The sequence below is a fragment of the Apteryx mantelli genome, chromosome Z, assembly GCF_036417845.1.
Source record: "Apteryx mantelli isolate bAptMan1 chromosome Z, bAptMan1.hap1, whole genome shotgun sequence".
NCBI classification, from domain to species: domain Eukaryota; kingdom Metazoa; phylum Chordata; class Aves; order Apterygiformes; family Apterygidae; genus Apteryx; species Apteryx mantelli.
In genome coordinates, this window is record NC_090020.1 from 5,163,154 (window position 1) to 5,187,556 (window position 24,403).

At 38.0% G+C, this 24,403-nt stretch overlaps 1 protein-coding gene across 2 annotated transcripts; it reads left to right on the forward strand.

The window, feature by feature from the left end:
- Window positions 1–2,971: 2,971 nt before the first annotated feature.
- On the forward strand, window positions 2,972–22,465 carry CAAP1 (caspase activity and apoptosis inhibitor 1). 2 transcript variants are annotated; one of them, XM_067315662.1, is made up of 7 exons: window positions 2,972–3,194; window positions 4,293–4,493; window positions 6,049–6,133; window positions 6,672–6,747; window positions 15,551–15,624; window positions 18,997–19,056; window positions 20,830–22,465. In XM_067315662.1, the coding sequence occupies exons 1-7, from the start codon at window positions 3,063–3,065 to the stop codon at window positions 21,171–21,173; spliced, it is 972 nt and encodes a 323-aa protein (XP_067171763.1). In that variant the 5' UTR covers window positions 2,972–3,062; the 3' UTR covers window positions 21,174–22,465. The 2 variants fall into 2 exon arrangements, with proteins under 2 accessions (XP_067171763.1, XP_067171764.1); XM_067315663.1 differs by lacking the exon at window positions 18,997–19,056 and having other exon boundaries at window positions 2,974–3,194.
- The last annotated feature ends 1,938 nt before the right edge of the window (window positions 22,466–24,403 follow it).

The following is a 24,403-nucleotide window of genomic DNA, read 5'->3' on the forward strand; positions in this document are numbered from 1 at the left end:
GGACAGCCAGGAGGTGTACAATCCTACAATCTGTGGAGACAGAGTACACTTTAAACAGGTATGTGCCTGGCACAAAACTTACACCTGGTGCTCCATCTAAAGGAGTAAACTTAACTGAAGCTTATCCATGTGCTAGCTGCTTCTCATTTGAGCTTGCTTTATCTTAAGTTTAACAGGGTAACAGTAAAAGTATGATTGAGAGATTTTAAGAGCCCCTTGAAGAGACATCTTTGTCATCTGCTAACAATTTATAGCTTCTCATTAGTACAAATCATTGTTTTGTTGACATCTTTTCTGCGCTGTAATGAAAGCTCTTAGAAGAACAACATGATATACTTCACATTAAACCTTTGATGTTAGGCTTGCCTGTGGTTTTGTTTAGTGGAGGTACTGAGTACTTAGATCAGACGTCAGCATAGGAATATAAAATGTCCTACTACGGAACAGAATGAGGAGTCAAAAACTGTCAGGTCAGCACCAGTTGCCTTTCTCTCTAATTGTACTTGCTAAGACAAATGGAGACTGTAATCACTGAACTTGAGGCATGAAAATGAAAAGACTTTATGTAATGATTATTATTATGATAAGCTTTACCCTCATCTGGGCATAATCTCAGCCAGACTTTAAAAAAAACACTCAGTAATGTTCAGGTTGCAGAGAGAAAAAGACTAACCTTGAGTCTGAAGATCTATTAAATGAATGTAGAACTACATCTTCGTGATTTTCAGGATGCAATGTCTTCTGTATAACATGACATGCTAATATCATCTACTACAAAAGAAAAGTAATGCAGAACACTACTGAAGAACTAATTGTAAATACTTTGGGAAAATTTATAGCCTACTGATTCCAACTGTGTGGGTTTTTTTTCATCAAAAATATTTAGTTAATCTGTTTTAGCTAATTATCTGATTTGTTGCTATGTACTCTGACCATTTACTCTCATTTTCTTTTCCCCTATCAACAAATCCAAAATCTAGGTATTGTAAATGTTTCCCACAGCTTTTCAAAATGTGTTCTGAATAGACTGTGAAATTAAATGTTCAGCAACAAGATATCATATGGGATTGTTAAACACCCTAAAGGAATTTCTGGGCATTTTCAGAATTCATATTCTTCCAATGGATTTTTGATGTTTATTCACTGTAGAGATTAAGGTTTCCACTTAGGTGGGAAATTTTTTTTCCAGCCTTTCTGGTTACAAAGATGAGTTTGCAAATGTGGACCAAGTCACTATTGATCTGTATCAAAGAGATGGAAACAATAGTGTGAAGTATGAACCTTTTCTGATGGTTAATTCTGAAGCCTAACCATGACTACTTAAATGCCAGTATTGTTACCAATAGCCTTATCAAAACACATAGGTAGCTTCCTTACTCTGTGTGAATAGATGCCATATTCATTGAAATCATTCCATGCAAATAAAGGTGCAGGTTTGGGCTATAATAGCAGCTCAGACAGTTATTAAATATTTGATTATTTCTGATTTATCTTTAAAAGTTGAACACTTTCTGTTGTTTGAATGCCTAAACATCGAAGAGAAAAAGAGGAAGCTGAACAACCCAGTGATATAGAGGAAGGTGGATTAGATCTCAGTGAATCACTCAAACTAGTCAGTTTTTACATCGCAGACAAAAAAGAAAAAAAAATACTCTGCTTAACCTTTTATTTTCTATATAGATGCTGAAAAGATGCCATTTTAATTTCAAACTGTTATGTCCCTCTTCTGTATCTCCCGATTACTTTACTGAAATCTCTGCCTCCACTATCTACAGAGTATGCTAAGGCTGACATTTTATGGTTATCAGTATGAAGATCTATGCCCAAGCAGGTTAACCTATCAATACAGACTAATCTGTCTCAAACTCTCAGTAGAAGTTAGTGACAGTCAGTGAGAAATTTCTGGGGCAGATGATTCTGAGAGGACCCCAGAGCTCTGAAGAACTCAAGATAAGGTGTTAATTGTGACATGCCACCTGTTGCTTAAAACTTCACACCAGAGGCTTGGAACAGCAAACCATAACACAAATTTTTGAAAAGGCCTGAAAATTGGATCCACAGAACAACAACTAAATCAGATGCTCTGTTGGGCAGGCTGTATGGACTATACAAAAGACCAGATGCAGTAAACATGGAGAAATGTATGAAAGTTGGGCTTTTGTAGACAGGACGTCTTACAAATCTATTCAGATTTTTTGCAGGTGACATGAGTACACAGACCATGTGATTTGGCTGCTTGGATTTGCTTTGGACTTGACACCTACTTGATTTCTAAAAGACTTCCAACAGGCTCAAGCTGCGAAGGAAAAGGTCTTCATGCTGATTAGTAACAGGCTAAAAGCCAGGGAAAAACAGGATTAAATAACCATTGTGGAGAAATCAGGCATACATGCACAAATAAGTGGTTTGCCTACACCTCGAAATCAGTTTTCTTTTCACCTTGCCATCTGAAGAAATGTATAGCGAAACTGAAAAACGCAGACCACGCCAAACCCATAAATGCAGAACAAAGAAAAAGCGAAGGGGTGGGGCAGTTACTGCAGCAGCAGCAACTGAACAGGTAGGGCGCTGTGGCCTGCGAGGGAGTTTGAGGTGCGCATGCGGGGGCTCCGCAGAGGCACACAGCAGCGGGAGCGCCCTGCCGTCCCCGCAGACGGGGCGGCAGCCGCCTCCCCTTTCTCCCCACACGAGCGCTGAGGGGGAGGGCGCCAAACGCGGCTGCGGGAGCGGGCCGAGGCGCGAGGGGACACCCGCCGCGCACCCTCAGGCGCGGGCCGCCGCGCCGCCCCGCCCGCGGAACGCCCCCAACGGCTCCTCGCACGCGCAGGTCTCGGGGGCGGGGCCAGCTCCGCGGGTAGCCCCGCCCACCCCAGCGCGCGGCCCCTCCCCGCCCTCCGGAAGGGTGCTGACGTCGTGGGAGGGGGCTGTCCGGCCTACGCCGGAAGCACGCCTGGCGGCGCGGGGGGCTGCTCTGCGCGCCGGCGGGCCCGCATGTGACCGCTGGGGTGGCGGGCGCGGCGCCGACGGCCGCGGCCGGCGGGCGGGCGGGTCCCGGCAGGGCGATGCCGGGCCGCAAGTCCTCGAAGGAGAAGAAGCGGCGCCGCTCTCGTTCCGCTTGCCCGGAGGGAGCCTCGGGGCCGGGTGGCGGCGAGAGGAAGCGGCGGAGCACGGAGTCCAGCCGTGGTGTCGCGGAGGTAAGTCTGGGAGGGAGGGAGGGAGGGCGGGCGGTGCCTTCTCCCCGCCGTGTCTCGGAGCTGGAGCGAGGGGCGGTGGGGTCCCTGTGGCGGCAGGGCCTGAGCCGTGCCCGCCTTCCGTGGCGCCCCCGGCGGGCGAGGCCTGGCACTGCCCTCTCTGCCCGTGGGGAAGGCTGGGTGCAGGCGTCTGCTCCCTCTTCCCGCCTGGCCCCTTGCCACTGCTTTCTTTCCGTTCGCGCCTGTGTTACGTCTGTTTTACGCCTACATTTCACTGGCACGAACACAGGGCCAGTTATGTCTAGTCAAAACTTATCCGCACGAAGCGGGACGGAAGAGAGAGTCCTGACTCACTGGAGACCAGAGCATAGCAAAGGTGGCAGCACATGGCAAGGAAGAGAAGCAGCGTGAACATGTCAAGGGAAAACTTGTCTGTGTTTTCCCTGGGAAAAGTGACATGGCACACATGCTTAGAGATGGCCTGAAGCATGATGCTCATTTTTCGGAACTGTGGGTGTATTCTAGGAAGTTTTGGCTCTCAGGTACACAGCAGGCTACGTGAATCCTATTCCTGAGTGAATCTCAGCACCTTCAAAATGTATTCCTGTTAACCGTATATATGTCTTCCAATGATAGAACTTTCTGATATGAAGCCCGCTTTTTTTCTCAGAAAACTGTCCCACACAGGGTATTGTTTGCAAATCTCCATTTTAGCAGGATAATTTTAAGTTACCAGATTAATGCTTTAAGTGCGCAAAAAAATTAGAGAAATAGATTTCTTGCACTGTAAAGCATAAATAGAAGCAGCAACTAGATGAATCAGTTTCATTTACAGATAATACTTTCTCATTAATACCAAAAAGTACTTTGTGCTTCTTAAAGGGTTGTAAAAGTTTCTCTTGCATAGAGATGATTTCAGTTTATAACTTCCCCAGTGCAGTTACCTTGCAAACTAAATCAGTATTTGGAAGCTTGTAAGTGACTTGCAGTTGTAAAAAGTTATGAAGGAAGAACTATTGCTAACACAAATGAAACTGTAAGTTTTCTTCTTTTCTAGTTCACTGGAAAAGATGGAAATTATATTTTCCCACTCAATTTTAGGAAGCAAAATGCAATGTACCATCTGGAGAAAAAGAGGAAGAAGCTGAACAACCCAGTGATATAGAGGAAGGTGGATTAGATCTCAGTGTGTCGCTCAAACCAGTCAGTTTCTACATCGCAGACAAAAAAGAAATGCTTCAGCAGTGTTTCTGTGTCATAGGAGAGAAGAAACTACAGAAGATGTTGCCTGATATTTTAAAGGTACTAGTATACATTTGCTTTTTATACTGATTTTACAATCTTGAATGCTTTTGTAAGAGACTCTGTTTCTCTTTCAAGTCTAGAGGACTTCCAACTAAAAACCTACCTGTGTATTTCTTAAATCAAAGTTATGTAAAGTTTGAAAGTGGGACATTTTTGAGATTTGGTATTGTTCTAACTTAATCCTTTTTCTGTTGTTCAGATATTGCTGAATTGCTGTTTATTTTTACACTCTCCATTTGTATTGGTTAGTCATATGCAAAAGGAGCTTCAAAATTGCATAAATAGTGAATTCAGTAGTGTTACTCAGTAATAAATGTGCTAATTTGTTAATAAAAGTTTGACTTATATTTGTGTCAGCTGAATTTCTTTTTATGTTATTAAATTGAAGTCCGAGGCAAAGCAATAAAAGCCCTTCTGGAAAATTGTTTCTGGAAGCTGTAATTTCTGTGGACTTTTAGTACTATCTCTAGAATTTAGTGGCTTAGAATATACACCTTCTGAGTCTTGTGAACTAGAGAACTCAGTAAAGAAATTAGGTTAGCAACCTATACAGAAGAAGAGGCTCCAGGTAAAATGTTTGATCTGCTTTTTAATTGTTTTTCAATTTTTGTCTTGATCTGAGAGTCACATTGTTAATATAACTGAGGCAGTACTTATTCAGTGTAAGCTCTTAATGAATTGCATGTAGTCTCATCTATTTTTCACCTCTGGGAGAAGAAAAGAGATCTGGAGTAGAGTGGTTGGAGGCAAAAGCGTTACTGAGTTGGAAGCAAAGAGCTTTGTGGTATAGAGCCAAACCTACGTTAGCATCAATGTTACAATATGCTCAGCATTTACTAATTTTGGTACGTGTACGTGGTATCATAGTTCGTTTAGAAGTGTGAAACTATCACTTCATCAAGAGGACTCTATCTAGACTTTGACAGAACTGGATGATGTTCAAAAAGATTAAAAAAAAAAAGTTTTACTGGAAAACCTATACACTTTGACAGTGTTGTATACATCAGTTATGAAGCTTGTATGTTATGTATGAAGCCTGAGAAATGGATCACAATTTACATATTTCTCATGTTTCCTGTTGGTGTTTTGTCAATAGCAGTGTTCGCTTCAGTTCCTGAACTTGGATTTAGCAGTTGGCCCTGGTCTATGCAGGCTTGGTTGTGTAATCCAGCTGCTCCCTAGTGATAGAGAATTAGGAGTAATCTGGGCTACAGCTGGCTTGCTGTTTCATGCTTCACTGCTATACCTCAGTATTTTTACTGCTTAGTGTTACAGCCACAAAGAAAATTCTCATCTATAGATCAAGTAACTGGTAGTTTATTGCTTAAATTTTCAAAAGCAGTGTTTTTGGTGGTTGTTGCAGTTGAAACACCTACCTGGGGTTTTTCAGTAACTGCATCAATGCAAGTCAGAATAGAGAAGGGACTTGCAATCTGTGTTAGCTTTTCCTTTAGTGGGATTGGATTGGAGAGTTTATTATCACTTATAAGAGCTTATTATCATTCATAAGAAATTTTTAGTAGCTAGTGATCTTTCTTATCTCTCTTCTTAGAACTGTTCCATGGAGGAAATTAAAAGGCTTTGCTTGGAGCAGTTGGAGCTGTTATCTGAAAAAAAACTGTTGAAGATTCTTGAAGGTATGAATGAAACTTTTCTTCTCTGGTGTACAGTGGTGCCTAAAAGAAAGGACGGGGGAAAAAAAAAGTAAGACTGGCTTTGCATACCCTGTTTAGGATATGGCATTCCAGCTTTTCAGTATCTTGTTGAACTTACAGTTGATATCTAAAGGCTAATTTCTGTAATAATATTGCTATCTTGTCAGTTAAGTGGAGCACTTTGGAATTTTGATTTGGCAGGGCATCTTCTATTAGTTTTTCATGTCTCCTGTGCTTTACTTTAGTGAGTGTGGTATTGTACCAGCAATACCAGTTCTCTGTTTTTAAGTAATTTAATGTAACAGGAAAATGCTATAAACTAGTCTTAGCTTGTGGCAGGCAGCTATTTCAGAAGTTGCTTTTTGTGTCTGGGTAAGTCGAATTTTAGTACATCTCTTTCAGATGGAAAAAATCTCTCCTGATCTCAAGTAGAATTAATCATCAAAAATAAGACTGACTATATAGCATTAAGTCTATTACCTGGTTAAATTTTCATATGTTTGAAATTGTATATATTTAGGCAGGAACGGAGCTGATTCTGATACTGATGAGGATGCAGATGGAGGAGACAAGACTGGAGGTGAATCAGTCAGTCAGTGAGTAGAAGAAAGCACTTTGAAACTTAATTGAGAAATGCTGAATGATACTGGAATTTCTCATGAGAAACGATCAAATGTAGCACTGAAAGACCCCTTCACTATAACCTTAATTATGTGATTAATCCAGTAGAATGACAATGTTCTGTTATTGCTAGGAGGATTAAACTTAAAAACACAGCTGTGTCACTCTATAACATCAAATTTGTCTTAGGCACAAAAATGAGTTTTGTAGTGACATTATTGCCTATCAATTGAGTTGTAGTACAAATCAAACATATGCACACCCTTAATCTGCAGCAAAAGTGTTGTAATATGGTTTAGTTTAACCCTCTTTTACTGAGCTAAAATGGGTTGAATAACCCCTTCACGCTTAGGTCAATGAACAGTGCTAAGGGTACTTTAGTTTGGCTGAGATTTTGCTTCCTTTCCCTCCTCTGTGGTCCTTGGTTCCTGTCCCATTTGGAGCAGCACTGTCACTCACCTGATCCCATGATCTCTGCTGTGGTCCTTATATAAGGTTTAGAATTTCAAGTAGAGGTTTCTGGTTGCTTATTCCTAGGCTGACATCTGTCAGTTTTAAAAAACGTCAGCACTTCTTAACATACTTGTATTTTAGTTCTGTCTTTTAAAGACAAAAGTCTTGTGTAATATGTTACTGAATCAATTCTTTATAGAAGGTTTGAACTTTGTCTGGCAGTTTCTAGGAAAGTAGTTCAGGGGAAAAATAAAGTTAATAGTTATCGGTCACAATATATCAACTGTTATGAGTCCAGTCCTGTTCTTACAAAATAACAAGCATGTATGAAAACCGTAATTTTCCTTTCTTAGATGCTGACTCACACATCCAGTGCATAGACTTAATAATCACTCTGAGAGGTAGTTGACTCTTCACCAGGTTTGGGCTGATTAAGATGCATTTTACTTGCTGTTTGGTTAGTTCATCTAGATTTGCTGAATTGAAATAGTTGGGAAGGGTGATGACAGTAATCCAAATTTCACGTTCTGGTCAGTATTTTGATTCAAGAGACCTAGTTTCTGATCCTATCTTTGGCCAGAAGAGGTTATGAAGTTGTTAAAGTGATTTTCTTTGATCTTGTCTTGTCATAATTAGGTTCTTAAAAGCACAAAGACTGTATGAAATGTAGAGATACTAAGATGTGTGATGTTTCAGTTTTTCATGTGTGATGCAATTTTAGTACCCTCTGACACTGTTTCTTCTAGGTTTCCATTGGGAACTGCTTTGTCACTATATCCTCCTCTTTGCTACCTGTTTCTTACATGGTCTGTGAATGGTGTCATTAGACCCATTTATGTGACTAATTTAATCTTTTGGTCTTTACCCTCTGCTGAACATTTATAATGTTTGTTTTTTTTTTTTAATTTACTAAATATCAGGTCTCTTTCTGTAAAGTTTCTTTGCCAGTGACTGATGTTTTGCTAGTGAACTTTTAAATAGAGTGGCCTTTTTGGCTAAGGAAACCATGAAAAATGACACAGAATTTTGATGTCTTCAGAAGTTTTTATTATTTATTTATTTATTTTTATTAAGGCCTAATTCAAACAATCTTTATCCTAGAGAGGAATGGCTGATTCAGTGAGTGCTGCCAGATTTCAGGAAGGTAGTTCCATGGCCCCAAGGGGTTTCAAAACCACTGTTCAGAACATTTAGTTATGACCTCCAGCTATAAAAGATTGAGTAAAACTTTATTTATATGCAAATAAAGCAATGGCTGGAGGTGGGGAAAAAAGTGAAGGGTGGAAATTATTGTCACTTAATAAATAAAGCGCAACAAAATAAGGAAAGAAATAGAATTATAATTTTTAACTAGTGGATAGCTGAAAGCATTGAACAATCCTGTGCCACTTGCCCATGGCAAGTAGGAAACTTTTTCAGGAAAACAACATGAAAATCTGTAGGATTTAAATTGCGATTTGGGTTTACCGTCCTTACTACTGTACAGAAAACCTTCTAGGCATAAACAGTAACCAAAGTGATTTGGCTATCATCTTGATGTTTCTTTGATCCCAGTTCTGGTTTAAAAAATATTGACAAGCTTCAACAATACCCGTTTATCAGTAGAAATCCAGAAGGTTTAAACCAACACATCTGAAGACATTCAAATTATATCCAAATATACAGGCTTTCCTGGAAGAGTGTATTGTTCATACTGTGCTTTTTATTTTCCCCAAATATGCAAATACACATCTCTCTCCAAAGACAGCTTAAGTCTAACTGCGTCTGTGTGCCTGAAAGTAGCAGGGATTTAGAGAAGCTTCTCCAGGGGTACAGAGAGGGTTCCAAGTTGCAAAACTCAGATCTTAATCCAAAGCTCTTGGATAGCATCACATCTGTAATTGCAGTTTTAACCTTCATTTTTCTGATACATATATGAAAGTCCTCATTCTGTTGGTACTGCCAGAGGTCCTGAGGTTTTTCTTCAAGTTCAGCTCCATAAAAAGCTTCAGCTGTTTCCATCAGCATGTGGAACACTTGTTCTGTTATTTTGTCATGGACATATTCAAAGTTGAAATTCAAGGTGATTCTAGAAATTATGAAATAATGTGCAAGGACAGAAGCATCAGGACTTATGCTTGCCAAAAACTGAAAATTGCTGTTACAATAGATGTCTTCCATTACTTGAGAGCTCTGAATAGTTTAAGTATGCTGTTCTCAGATCTTTACTATTATTTGTTTCTGTCTTGCTGTTCTGCAATGGAATACTGTTAAGCCAAGAGAATTGCTGTAGACCAAGTTTTCCAACTAAATGACAGACTGTTAATTGAAAGGATTTAGCCAAATAACATCCTTTAAAACCAGCTATGCATTCTTCCCATTTCATTTCAAAGGAGTAAGCAGGTTCTTAAGCTATTTTGTTCCCATTCCCTGAACTGTCTCTTTAAATATCCTCTGATAGAAGGACTGAAGGTAGTAAGGCTGTAGTAATAGAACATGAAGTAAAAGAACAAACATATTGGATATAGTTTCTGGTGATCATACATTCAGGTGTGTAATGTGAGCAAATTATCTTTTGCTCTGAAATTTCACATGCTTAAGATTTCAACATGGGAAAGCTTTCAGTTTAATATACATAGTTGGAAGAGTTTTAAAGGCCTTTTGCCACTTTGCTGTCATGAGTGCTATTTTTGCTTGGTTTGTTTTAGAAAGGTTATCAGTTTAAATGTTTTCCGTGTTTTAACATATTTTGCTCCCAGATACTGAACTGATCTCAAGCATTCAATTGCCATCTGATATTTGACCATTGTAGGACAATTTGGTTATCTCCACCATTTGGAATCACTGGAAGAATGGGACACATGAATCACTGAGTAGATATATAAGCACTTGGCATCTGTTCACTGTCTTCTGTTCTCACAGTGGTCTTGTACTGCACTTATAATGGGACTGAAGGACTTTTCATAGAACATTAAACTATTTGATTAGCATCTGTCATTTGGAATACTTTTTCCTGAGGGACAGTACTTCATAAGGCTTTTTTCTGCCCCCCATCCCTCCCCCCCCCCCCCAGTTAATCCTTTTAGTACTCATTTGTCTTGGAAGCCTACCCTTTAAATGGAACAAAAAGTTGCAGGGAACTTATGAGGATTTAGAATTTATAGGAGGGTTTTATAGACTTGGAACTGCAAAGGCAAGTTTTACTGTAGGAGTGTACATCTTTATGTCAGAGGAGCAGAAGCACTGATCTCAGGCTACACTCCAGAGTTTAGGTGGATGTTTCTTAATGACCATTAAAAGTTCTGTAAGAAAAGTGTCAGACCTTGAACTTTAATACAGGTGAGTGACTTATCTTTTAAAGTTAATTCATCAAGCCTCGATGAGGCTTGATCTACAGGTTGGAATTTCCCCAAAACAGACAGCTTTGGAGCTGGATAGAGTCCATTTTTCTAGTCTAGTGCCTTGTGATTGTATCTCATATTGTCAGACTGTCTTCTAGTCCGGTAATTCATAACCTTTGTTTTTGCCACAGATCTTTTCTTTCTGGTTTGGTCTTCAACCCCAGCTACTGCTGCAGATTGGAATCTCAGTCTGCAGCTATCCACACCTCTAACCAGTACCATTTTCCCCTAACCTGTGCTGATATCTTACTGCACTCTGCATAATCTGCTGGAACTGTGGTACCAACTCGCCCTCAACTCCTAATTGCCTCCATAGCTGTGCAAATTCCAGTTTACAGCAAACTGTAATAGATAGGTGCTCTTTGCTGAAAAGAACATGCTGTGCAAATCTGTTGAGGGCAGATTCCTTGGCTGTCTTCTCTATTAAAAAAATATATATATCGTACTTCGTCTCTTTGAAGAGTGACTTTGAAGTTAGCTGTCATTCTAAAGGAGAAATCATCTTTAATGACATGAAAAGAGAGAGCTCCAAATTAATGTGGTCAATTCTTAAGCAACATTGACATGAAAGAAGAGGATATTAGATTGCACACTATGTCATTACCTTAATTATAGATCAGCATGTCGTCTGTTGCTATTGGAGATATGATTTATGCTCCCCTTTAAGTCTATATCTCAAATTTGAAAAAATGTTGCTTACTAGCGAGGTTAACAAGCTGAGAACAAAACTGAACTGTAAACTGAATTACTTGTGGTTGGCCACAAGATGGTGCAAAATACCTTCTTATTAAGTAGAGAAGATTGACCGTCAATCCAATCCAACCCAACCAATTCTGATAAAGTAAAATGTTCTGTGAAAGACTACTTTTGGGATTCAAAAATTGTTTTGCTGACAGCAGGTAGTCTTTATAGGAACTTATTTTTACTGTAGCCATAGATACTGACTAGGTAACAGGGATAGATTTTACAACAAGTTTTGATGTGTGATTTTTAGTTAATAATTTATTTTTTTGATAGCCGTTAAAAGAGATGTAGCTAATTTCACTGTTGGTGTTTGAAAAAAGCTGCGTATAGGTCACTGAAGTTTCTGTCAAATGGATGATGATAATTCTTCAGTGGAATTTGACTTCAGGACTCTGGGTAGTAAGAACTTTATCAGAAACTTGGAGTTTTGTGACATCTTTCTTCTTTAAAGCTATTTGATCACATAAAATCCAAGTTTCCCAAGCAACGCATTGCTATCAAGCACTGAGATGGCCACTAGTTCAAAAGGATGAGAGTGTGTGTGTGTGTGAGAGAGAGAAGGTGGGACAGGAGGGGCAGGAACTTGCAGCCCCCGCACCTTTTTGTCGTAGTGATGAGTAGGCATTATGGGGGCATCATAACCTTATCTTGGCAGAGAGCTGACTGAGTATGCTGAATCATGGCTGACAGTGGTAGGAGTTGCTGAACTTGCTAGGAGTAGCACTTGCACAAACATTAACAGTATGGATGGCCTCATCCTGTTCCTCCTTTCCAGCTGATCAGGATGGAGGACTACTTGTGGAATATATGTGTATATGTATATAAATGTATGTGTATATAAATATATAGTGTGTGTGGGGGGGGGGGGTGCATGGGCTTTGACTCTCAGTAAATCTAGTAGCAGGTCTCAGATCCCCTAGTCTCCCTGATTCCTGGTGCTTGGACATATGAGCCCCCCAGGTTTAGAGCCCCACTCCAGCCGCTGGTAGTCAGACTTCCTTGCACGCACATGCATACAGATAAATGGGTCTTTCCGGTAACTGGTCCAGACCTATGATGTAGCTGACTCTTATTCTCCTGGTTTCTTGCGTATCTAGCTTGGACATAAGTAAGGTCCTTACAGTTGCATGCTTGCAGACCCCTGCCTCTCTGGAGTTTGGCTCCAGACCTTACAGTCTCTCTGGTAACTGGCTTCCAAACCTCTTATCCTACTTGCTGGCTAATCTAGCTTGAAGTGTGCTCACAAGTTACATACATCTACATACACACCAATGCACAATATTGAAGTTTCTCAAGCTAGTGTGTGCATGCTCCAGTCTGTCCAGTTGCTGGCACTTAGACTTGCATACAGACACACAGAATTGAGAACTCACTCATTCACAAAAATAGTTAGCAGTAGAGTTTAATATGAAGACAGGATAGACTCCAGTGATCAGGTGCAGGGTTCAGCCAGAAAACTGTACTGACAAGCAACCTGTCTGTGCTGAACTGGCCTCTGTTATCCCCTTTTCCCACCTTTGGTCCTTCCTCTAACATCCCATAATATCTCACGTATTTCCATAATCCTCTTAAAAACATCCCGTAGTAAGTTTTACGCAGACCCCAGTTGCTGTTTGCGGCATTCCATAAGGAGACTCTTGCCCCTGTAGGCAGGAACAGTAAGCCCCTTCAGTCTGTAGGGAGGTCTGGGGAGCCTCTGCAGTTGACTGGTCTCATGAGATTTCAGATCTGAACAGTGGGCTGGTTGCTCTCCTTTGACAGCCCTAGGAGCAGCTCGGTCAGGGTGCTCTCTTTGCACTGATTAGGTTACTGGGGTGGTTCTGCTTGTCATTGTTCTTCAGCTTCTCACTGGGCCTTTGTGTTGATGGTGATTAACCCATAATCGCATAACCTAATGGAAAGGACAGTGCAAACAAGAACTAAACATGATGAGTCTTGGCTGTGGCTGTACAGGTGACAGGAGAACAAAACCTGAAATTCCTGGAAAGGTGTACTGTGATGCCATTGTGGACTGATTTGATTGATAATCTGTGCTGGCATCTGATATAATGCTACCCAGTAATAGAGATTAGTGGAGGAATGTTGTTACCCAGATGCTACCTCAAAGCAGAGCACCAGTTAGGCTTTGCTTCCAAGCTGCTGCCTGGAGCAAGACACTGAGAAGTGGGAGGGAGTGTTGCATTTCCCCCAGGCTAGAATGTGCAGGCTCACTGGAGTGGTAATTGAGATGGGACTCGGTTAACTGTACTTGTATGTGTGTGTGTACGAACGCAAAACGTTTCCTGATAGCCTTTCCTTTGCTTGGACCACCTAATAAATTGAGAATGGTAGTGTCATATTGTCTGGTGTTCCTTTTGCCCCGTGACAGCAGGGAAGCTTGAGACCCTGGTTAACATGTATAAACAATCAAATACAGCAGACCCAATTTATTTGTAGAATTCCTGGGCTTATTCTACATCTAACAGGCAGGAGCTGTAATCCATCTTGCAATACCTCTGGCCTTTTTGGTGCAAGACTCAGGACTGAAATAGAAAATAAATGAGTAAACTCTTTGTATGTGAAGAGGCAAAGTCTGAGTGATTTTTTTTATAAGGGGATTAGACTATATACACAGCTTTCTGTTCAATATATCTATTTGTACATCTAGTTTGTGTCTGCTCCTTCTATTTCAGCCCTGTCTGGGAATGGAATGTCCAACAGAAATTATACAGAACTGGGCTTGGGAGAATACTTTTTGAGATGAGTAAGTAGGGAAGCAGACTTAAAGCAAAACACACCACTGAGATGTTCTGAGAAAAATGTATCTTAGTAAATAATCTGTTCCTAGTTTAGTATAATGGCAGTGGTCAGTAGATTTCTTTTGGGGTTTCTCTACTTAAAGTGAGCATTTTCTACTGATGCAAAACATTTTTTAATCTTTTTTTCGAATGCTGTGTCCATATGAAAACATCCCCACTTTCTCGTTATCATTTGTGGCACATCTACATAAGCATTTATGTTGCAATGGGTACAAAACGTGGGAGAAACAGTCAATTGATTTGTAACCTTTGCTATTATAGAAAGGGAAATAACCATCAAAATAACTCTCTCTGAACCAATCTGGCTAGCAGCATTGCTGTGTTCTCCCTCCTGTCATGGTCGTTGGACTTCTGAAACAAAAATACATCTTTGACATCCTTGGGAAAATTGATCTATATTCAACTCTGGGGAAAGCTTTCAGGCCGTTACTGGAAGACAAGTTGTTAAAGTCATTATGCTTATATCTGTGATATCAGAATATCTCTATCCTTTTTATGGTACTGTTTAGCTCCCACAGGCAGGTTGGTTGCATTGATTCCATATTAATATAATATGTGTTAAACCAATACCACACAGATAGCTAAGGTAGGAAAATGGCAATTCTGCTGTCAAAACGCTCATTAAATATGGCATCCAGATTCCACCTGTGATTCTGGGGCCTTCTGTGAACACTGTCCTTCCTTCTTCCTGTATATTTCACAATTTCTCATTTATATTTTCACAGCTTGTACAAGCAGTGCACGCAAAATGTGGGAGGGAGATGAGCATTTCACAGAAGTGTCTCTTCCTTATACTGTATATAAAACATATGAAACCTTAAAGGTCATGTGTGAAAATCCTTAAACTGAAGGAAAAAATTGCATATTTTAAAATGGAGAAACACAAATACTAAACAGAACACAACCTAATAGTTTAAAAGCATTTGTTTTGAAAAGCAGTCCTTTGTAAAAATGTGAGATTTTGATACAGGAAAGGTAGATGGTGGTAGGGTAATAGTTTCTTTATAAAAATAGCTAGTAAATTCCACAATAAAAGAATAAATAGTATTTGAATACAACTGAAACTGTAGTTTTTCAAATTATTTAGCTGTGTAACAATTTGTTCTTGATTTTTGGAGATAAGCTCCTCATACTAGGGAGATGCTGCCTCTGAGGATTATTATTCTGAAAGACTAGTGTAGTGAGAAAAGTTACTTGTATATTACTAGGGAAAGCAAAGTGGAAAAGTGTTCTCAAGTGATTAGAATAGCAGTATGTGAATTCCTTTCATCTTTTTTCACATGGTAGCTTGCCTTTCAGCCTACCACCATACAGTTTCTTCAATGTAAAGCCAATGTTTCTTTGAAAAGTCCTCTTTATATTGTAAAATACATAGACAAAAATGTCTTCTTGTTTGCTTCCAGACAGGATAACAGTATAGACTCTACTTCGTCTCTGAGAGAAGACAACAAGGTGGAAGGTCAGGAATCAAAACAAGGTATGCAGTAGAGGAAATGGAAGTTTTGTATTCCTGATGCTGGGCAGTGACTAGTTCAAAATAGCTAGTACCTCTCTCTTGAACGGTAGCTGTAATCACAGCGAAGCATCCTCAGAGGAATGAGATGGCACAGGTTTACAGCTTCTCCATCAGGCCCAGTTGTAAAAGAGGGCAAGGGAGCATTGAAAAAGTTTTTTGTAGGAATGATGGCTCCTCAGTTCTGTGGGACTGAAGGGTTTTGTAGCCTGAAGAAGCAAATCACAGCTCTTCAAAGCTTGCTAGTTTAACATCAAGAGCAGAGAATATAGTGGAGAGGAACATGACTGAAGGCTTGCAAGTCTCATTTGGCTCCTCATATCTAGTTTTTCAGCTAGAGGAACTTCAGTCATTTCAGATTCTTAGCGTATAGGTGATTGCTAATGCTGCCATTACTTTTGTCTGGGTTCTTTGAGAGCCAATTTTACATTGTGCTGAGATGATCATACGAAACTACAGTAGTCTGTTTTGATATTTCCATTATAATAATTATTTGGGAAAACACTGTTTATAATTTAATCATTCTGTTAAATCTTGATATGTGATTTTTTGCTTTGTTTGATTGTGCAGAGCTAAGGGCCATCTGAATGGTGCTTAACACCCACCACTCCTGATGACTGGCTCATTTTAGTTGAAGTCAGAGCCACTGAAAGTACACACTCAAATCCTTGGATCTCTGAGGGGGAAAGTTTTGTACTGCATATTTTCTCTTTTTAAATGCAAAACTTCAGTGGGTAGATATTCAGGTACTATAGTGACTGGCAGAATAGGAAATGCAAAGGCAGATAAATAAGTGATATACATATGAGTACCTGCTATATAAGGAAACCACTTCCTTAACCTCCATCAATATCTGTCAATTGCTGTCCTTACGTGAACACCGTATAGCAACTGCCAGTATTATTTTGTATGTGAAACACTAGAATTTTTACTGTTTCTGTCTCTCTTTTATTTTCATTTGGACTAGCTGTATGCAGTAAAGTCAGAAATAACTTTTCCAATCAGAGAATGTTGCAAATTCTTATTTTGTTGTTAGTCTTATAATATATTCTTATATATTCTATATTATAGAATATATTCATATATATGCTTATAATATTTCTCTTCTGTGAAGATCTGATATTATTTGCTTCCTGTGACTTCTATTTCACAGTTCAGAACCCAGTGTTAAAGGTGTGTTTTGAAACAACTTTGTGAAGACTGTTTTTTTATGAAGTAATTAGTGAGGGGGATTAAATGGAGAAGGAAAGAGTCATAGTAAAAGCAGCAAAAATGTTATGAGCAGGTTGCTATGACTTTGTGAGGAATGCTTTAAATGTTGTTTGTTGTACTATACAAAGTGACATTGGAACTGACAGATTTTCTGCAGATCTCTTCCGCTTCTGTATTATCAAATGGATAACTGTTCCAGGTGATTGCTTCCTTGCTGTTTTTTATGACTTTGTCAACCGCAGTATCATCATGGCTTTGGGCTCGTAACAGCAGCTTCTCTCAAGATGTTAGCTTTAAAAAAATTTTGAGAATATCAGTATAACTTATGAAATACAACTCCATAATCATTCTTTTTCTGAGCTGGAGCCTATGGTACTAAAGAAAAAGGGGTAGAGAGGAGCAGGTAAACAAAAGGGGATTTCATATTCATGAATTTCATGACTGTAGCTGAAGGAAAAAGTACACATTATCAAAATGAAAGAGAAAATGAGAACCTAACCAAGACTTTTATTACTGTGTAAAATTACAGCTGCAAAAGAGGAAAATGAAGTCCATCGGCTAATTAAATAACATTTGAATGCCAAAGTGGTTGTATGAGTACTGTACATTATGCTGTTTTGGAGGCTTCAAATTCTGAATAGAACCCAAGGCAGTTTTGCCCAGCTTCTTGGCCCAAATAAATTGTCAGACAGGGATGAATGACTTATTAAGGAGAACAAAAATATTAATAGATCTTATTTGACCAATTCCAAATAGAACTTAGTTTCTTTCTGGTGATGAATTAGGATTATATGCTCAGAAGTTAATTTTTGGAGTTTTAACCACAGTCTGTTGATACACTTTCTTTTTGGTCCAGGGAAATGCTGTTCAATTGAGCAGTATGTTAGGTAAATACTGACTAATGCCAGGCAGCAAGACAGAAAAATTTCCATTCTTCAAACCTATTGCATCTCATTTCTTTTGATCTTTCACCTACTTTGATTCTTACAAGCTAACGTTGAGAAGATTATGTTCAAAGTTCATTTGGTACTGTGAGAAATGGGGAAAACTGCATCTGAAACTGATATATAAATCTTGAAGTTACTGTGACAGTAGGAACAGAGCAAAACTACTTAGAATTGAAGAAGTCCGTCAGGTGTGCATCTCATATGAGTACTTCTTATACTGTGCTGTGAGGAGGACTTCCTATAACTTTAAAATTATTTTTGGTTTAAGCTTTAAATTTTCACTACTTGAAAATTGTAATTTGTCTTGCAAAAAACATGGACTAAAGTTCTATGTAAACTTTATCCATGTGGCTAATCCTACATTTTCCTGAATTGAATCCACTTTCTTAAACTCATCAGCTTTGATCAGGATGTTGGGGATGCTGCATGCGTTAACAGCATACTTCTCATATATGCTGTATATTCCAGTATGATAGCTAATTTATGCTGTCATATTCTTTAACCATTGTTACTTGATGGTGGAGAATCATGATTGGTGAATATCTAAGATCCTGAATCATGAGAGCCTTCTCAGTCAGGGTGACATGCAGTCCCCTTAAACAGGGACTTAAATGCTGTCCTGAATCATAGCCTGTGATCAGGAAAGAGGATCTGAATATATATTTGTTTGTTTTAAGTATAAACAGTGAAAAAACCTTTAATCCTGAATAAATAAAACCCCAGAGGTTGCGTTTAAAAAGACTGTTTTTTAGAAACAAAAGTAATCTGATCTTTCTGTAGACCAGGTATTCTGATAAAGCAACAATTTTTCTTTTTTGGGGGGGTGGGGGTGGGGGGGAGGAGTGGGTGGTGGCAGGAAAGCTGCATTTATATCTCATGTCTTCATATTTAGTATTAATTTCTTTTTTCACCCCATAAGGATAACAGTTTTGTCATAAAAGCAAAGAAAATTGTTTTTCTAAAGATCTTCTCTGCTTATGAGTAAAAAGCAAATGCACACTTGCACCAGAACCAGTTCTCTCTGGAGTTTTAAAAAGAGTTGGATTTTTTCTAAAGCCTGTTTGTTTTTCTTTTAACAGTAAAATTGATTTCTTTTAAGGTTTGTTGCTTAAACTAATTTTCAGCAAGGAAAAATATAATTTTGATAGTTCCTCTTCTACTGCTAATCTTTGCACAGAACTTCCACTGAATGAGAGGAGTTTGCAGAAGGATCAAGAAGAAAATTACGACCCACTATGTGCGTGTGGAGTTTTTCAGTTCTTTCTTATGTTTTCAAGAAATGTTTCCCATTATCTTTGCTGCATTTTTGAAGAAGTCCTTTATAATCAAAGGCTCTGAAACACTAACAGCTTAAAACAAAAAATTCTAAAAATGCCGTTCGAAAGATGCTTTACCCTTTATGAAAGGGGACAGAATTGCTCGTATTGGACTGAAACCCAAGTCTTCAAGGGAACATTCTTATTTGGAAGAATAGTAATAAAATTATTTCCAGAAGTTTTACAAGAATAAAACGGTAAATGTAAGCATCTTCAAGAGAAAAAAGCCAATAATAGGAAGATAATTAGCAAACGGTATTCAAATCATAGGTCCCTGCTGTGTTAGACTGCATTAGCAATGTCTTTTTTATAGTCTGAGCATAAATAAAACTCTGATTGCCTGGTTGTCAAAAAACAGTAATTCACAGAGGAAGTACTGCATTGGTTTTCAGTATATCAGATTTTTGCTTGTTGTGGATGAGTGATACTCGCAAATCAATAATACTTCTAGCCCTGGAGGTGTGAGATTCAGAACTAAGGTATGGATGGAAAAAAACTAGTAATTCTTAAAAATAGCTCAGTGGAAGAGAACATCTTAAAACCAAATGTTAAAAGACTAACTTTAAGGAGGTTTTTTTTGCTTTTTAAAAAGAATTAAATTTCAAAGGAGAACGGGTTTGCAATACTGTTTAAATATGTATTAAATACAGACTATCTTTGATATACAGGATCATTGTGAAAATAAAGTGGTTCATATAAGAATGTAAGCCTTATTTGAATCTTCATTTTAAGAAATTGTATGTATTTCAAAAATATAGGTGTGAAGCTCTAAACGCTCATTATTAATGAACTGGAGATACAGCCTTAACTATTGCATGGTGGTGCTACCAAGCACAATTATAAAACTTTTAGATCAGTAGCTTTACTATCCTCTGGCTATGAATTGTTCATTTTAAGCACAAACCAATGTTACTGGTAACTGTCCAGAGATGTAAAGGCTGGCTGAGCACTAATTTCTGAGGCCAAGGTGTCAAAAACAATAGTCTCTCTATAGTCAAATTATGAGATCATTTATGAAGGATTGTTAGAGTTTTGCTTTTATGTTACTGCACTGCCTTTTCTAATTCTTTTTTCATAAACCCAAACCAATGCCAGAACTTTTTCTATGTTTTACTAACCTGAACTAAATACATCTGAAATACTTGTGTGATAGATTCTGAATAACTGCACTATAAAGGAGTTACTTATTAGTCTTTAGTGTCCTGTTCAGCTACAGTGTCCTCTTGCTTTTAAAATATACAAAATAGTTTTAAAGCATCTTTTTTGAATTGCTTTTTGAAAATTAAGTTTAAGTTAAAAATAATACATCATGATCAACCCTAGAGTTTCCCCACATCAGTTCTTATTTTACACTGCAGGGGCTTCATTGTGACATAAAAGCTTATGACATTTTAATTAGGAAAATAGATCATGTAACTCCATATGATGGAATAAATTTTCCAGACACTGCTGCTTTGATATGCTGCATGTTCTTCTAAACTGGAATAAAAATGCATTAAAACTTGTCTAAATTAGATCAGCCTTAAAAATTCGAGGAGGAAAAAGAAGAGGAAATAGTTGTCTTTATAGATTTTTTTTTTTGTCACTCTCTGAATCTGTAGAGAAACACTTTAAGCAGAAGCAATTTTTAAGGTAAAAGGGAAATCTTTCTGTTAGGCTTCTTACACTGTTTGATTGTTACATCTGTGCTACAGGCAAAGGAGAAGACAGTGATGTCCTCAGCATAAATGCCGATGCATATGATAGTGACATAGAAGGCCCATGCAATGAAGAAGAGTGTCCAGATGTGCAAGAAAATACTGTCAGAAGTGGAGCTGGTCAGATAGACGACCTTCAGAAGGACATTGAGAAAAGTGTGAATGAGATACTGGGGTTGGCAGAATCCAGCCCAAAGGAGCCCAAAGCAGCAACCTTACCTGTTCCTCCATCAGAAGATGTTCAGCCATCAGCACAACAGCTGGAGCTCCTGGAGCTTGAGATGAGAGCCAGAGCTATTAAAGCTTTAATGAAAGCTGGTGATGTAAAAAAACAGCCCTAAGGTTGTTGTTTTTAAGTTTTCAGTATTTGTTTTGAAGGGCGTGATGTCAGTTCTCTTCAGTGCTAAAGTATATTTGGACTGGGTATGACATTCCTCATTCAAACACGTATTGTGTATCTTGACCTGTGACTTAAACCATTGATAGTTGTTTCTGTTGACTTTGGTGTGCTGCTTCTATGATTTGCACAAATGGATTGGTGTGACACTGCATTTAGATCAGTGTCTCTTTGTGCTGGGTTATCTCTTCATATGAATCACGAAGTCACAGATTGTATAGAGCTATGCCAGGAGCCTGGTGCCTTTAAGAAAGGTTAAAAGAACAAAGTTCTTTATAACCCCCTGGTTAGAAATTAACCAGCTGTTTTATTTATGAACAACTTGTTAACTATTTGAGAAACTTGATTTATATATACTTCATTAAAAATACCATTTTGAAGAGGTCTTTTGTGGTGTGACTACCTTCACCATCCTGTGATGTGATGTGAAATGCTTATTTCTCCTTGGGGCCCAGATTATAGTAATGTAAATGTACAAGTTAAAATTAGTGATGGTTCACTTTGGGCAAGTTAAAAGGATGATTTTAGAAATTTAAATTGCTTAGGAGAGGGTTTTTTTTTTCCTCTCTCTTAAGCAAACAATTGAACTATGTTATTGTTAGAGTTACAAAAATGCCTGAAAGTGACACACACTAGGATTTTTATATGCTATTGGTCAATTTTTTTATTGTCCTACACTGTTATCTTGTGTGTCATAACTGAAATCAAGAAAACAGTCTTTTTCTTGACTGTGAAGCTTTTTTCTTGAATATTTAGCATAATATTTAGGGCAGTGCAGCAAATTAGAAACTATTTAGAAGACTCTGAGTTTTTGATATTTAACTGATGTAGTCATTTCATTTCCACTGTAAATAGGAAAATCTACCTAATTTCAATATAAATGCTTTTTTAGAAAAGACATTTTATTTATTTCTATTATATAGGGTTTTAAAAACACAAATTTACATTTTCCATTTCAACTTTACTCCTTTATAAGTAACTTGTATTATATAGTTCATTTTCCTTCTATGATTACTTTTAATAATTAAACTAATTCTGATTTTGTTGGGAAGTAGTGCTGTTTTTTACTTGGCTGCTAATCAACTTTGTATTAAAATTTGTGTGTGTGTGTATGTGTGTACACACGCACACATACAGAAACAGACACCCCTCCCTCCTCTTTGCCCCACCAACTTTCATTAAGATCTGTGTGTGTGTGGTCCTTGCTAAGTAAAATGATTTGCTGCATTTTTGTTATATTGGGTGTTCCTTTGTTTTCTTTTTTAGAAAGCAAATAAGATATTTAGCAATAGTAGCATAGAATAATTTCTACATGCTACTTTGAAATACTACTGTAGACCTTGTTCTAGTCATATACTATATCTTAAATGTTCTTATAACATTTGTAATTTTCTTTTCCCTTTTCCCTTTTAATTCTTTTCCTTTTTTAACCCTTTTCCTTTTCCCCCTTCTTTTCATGGTAGACGTGTCTTTAATAGCAAGCTTCTTACATATTTCTTAAAGTAGGATTCATTTTCTCCAGCATCCACAGTGCTATGAATAAAATGGGAATTATGTAGTGTAGCATAAATTTAATTACAAACTAAAAACTTCTTGCAGTGAGCATCCTCTAACTGGTGGCAGTGACCTGAGTGAATTACAGCTGACTTCAATCACTTCAATCACAACAACTTTTTTCCATTATTTTTAGCAGTTGGAGGACATATGTTAGAATATATACATCCACTTCAATAGATAACTTTCTCAATCTCTGTGTTGTCTTGTATTAATTTTATTTAGCTGTTTGGGGAACCTGTGATTCATTTGAGGATGAAGATACAAAAGAGGTAATGGGAGAAAAGTGATTGGCAAAACCTAGGTATGCTGTCTTGTTCTTTTACTGGCTAGTGGAACTATGCCAGACTATAAAAATTAGTTTTTCTGCTTCTATTCTCATATAGCCCTTATCCTTAAGGTACTGAACACCTCACTTTGCCTACATATAGGAACTCAAAATCTTGCCTGCAAGGACATTTGCTTCCAAATCATATTAGTGCAACCGCATATATCACAACCAATAGGAAAACTTGATTTTTATTGCTTGACTCTGTTCTTTCATTTCTAGGTTCATTTGCCAGTTCTTCCTACAATCCACAGTAGCACTGATGAGGCTTATAAAATCCTAAGCAATATAAATAACAAAAATCAATTATTAATATTGAAGAAAATGATAATCACGATAGTGTGATAGTTGATTGATAAGACAAATGTTTACGGATTTGTATCTTTCCTTTTTGACTGGAACGCTCTGCCATCTGTGGGTTCAATCAGCAATTTATCCTTCCACCGAAATAGGTGGTTCCTTGCTGACTGCAAAGTCCTGTGTGGCTCTGATGTATTTCTGCCAGCCATTGAATAGTAAATGCTTATTTCGTGCAGCAGTCACACTTTGGTAAGGCATAACATGGAGTGCATTAGCAAAGCTAAATGGAAACTGAGTTTAATTCAGAAATATGTTCCACGTGCCACTAGAACAACTGAAACGGTCAACTATACAAAGTCTTTTTGCATAGTGATGTCATGAATTATGCATTTGCTGTTTGGAAACTAAGAAGTGCTGCTTCAATTTTTAAATTAGTACTTGGTTCTCTTCTACTGGCTAGTTATTGGAGGCATTTAGCAATTATTTGTGAGTTGAGCTCCATTTTCATACTGTTTTTTCAGGTCACCTTTAAGAGTTCATTTTATAGTCTGTTGATACTCTCAAAAGCTGTTATTTCAAGGTTTATAGCAAGAAATAGTATTTGCTAAGCTCTTCTTAATATGTAGTGTAAAAAAGAGAAAAAAGGCTTACTATGCATATGACAAGGTACATAATTACAATCCAATTAAATCTGAAATTAAAAGAGGAGAAATATTCCAGGAAAATTAAACTAAACTCTTTACAAAAAATGCATTTTTTTTGATATTATAAGAGAGACCTCATGTGACTGATTACACACAAGCTAATTCATTTGTAGGATATTGGACAATTGTTTTGGTTAAAAGTGGATCAGCTGAATTATATGGATTCCTGCATTGGTTCCTACCACTCAACAGTTTAAAAAATCCAGTATATTTTAAATATTTAGTAGACTTCTGTTTTATTGTTCACTTTTAAATATCACTATGATTTTTTTCCATTAAAAATAAATT

Coding starts and splice junctions, on each gene's coding strand:
- CAAP1 (XM_067315662.1), top strand. CDS start 3,063: ATGCCGGGCCGCAAGTCCTCGAAGGAGAAGAAGCGGCGCCGCTCTCGT. Junction 3,195..4,292: donor CCAGCCGTGGTGTCGCGGAG/GTAAGTCTGGGA, acceptor ACTCAATTTTAG/GAAGCAAAATGCAATGTACC. Junction 6,748..15,550: donor GGAGGTGAATCAGTCAGTCA/GTGAGTAGAAGA, acceptor GTTTGCTTCCAG/ACAGGATAACAGTATAGACT.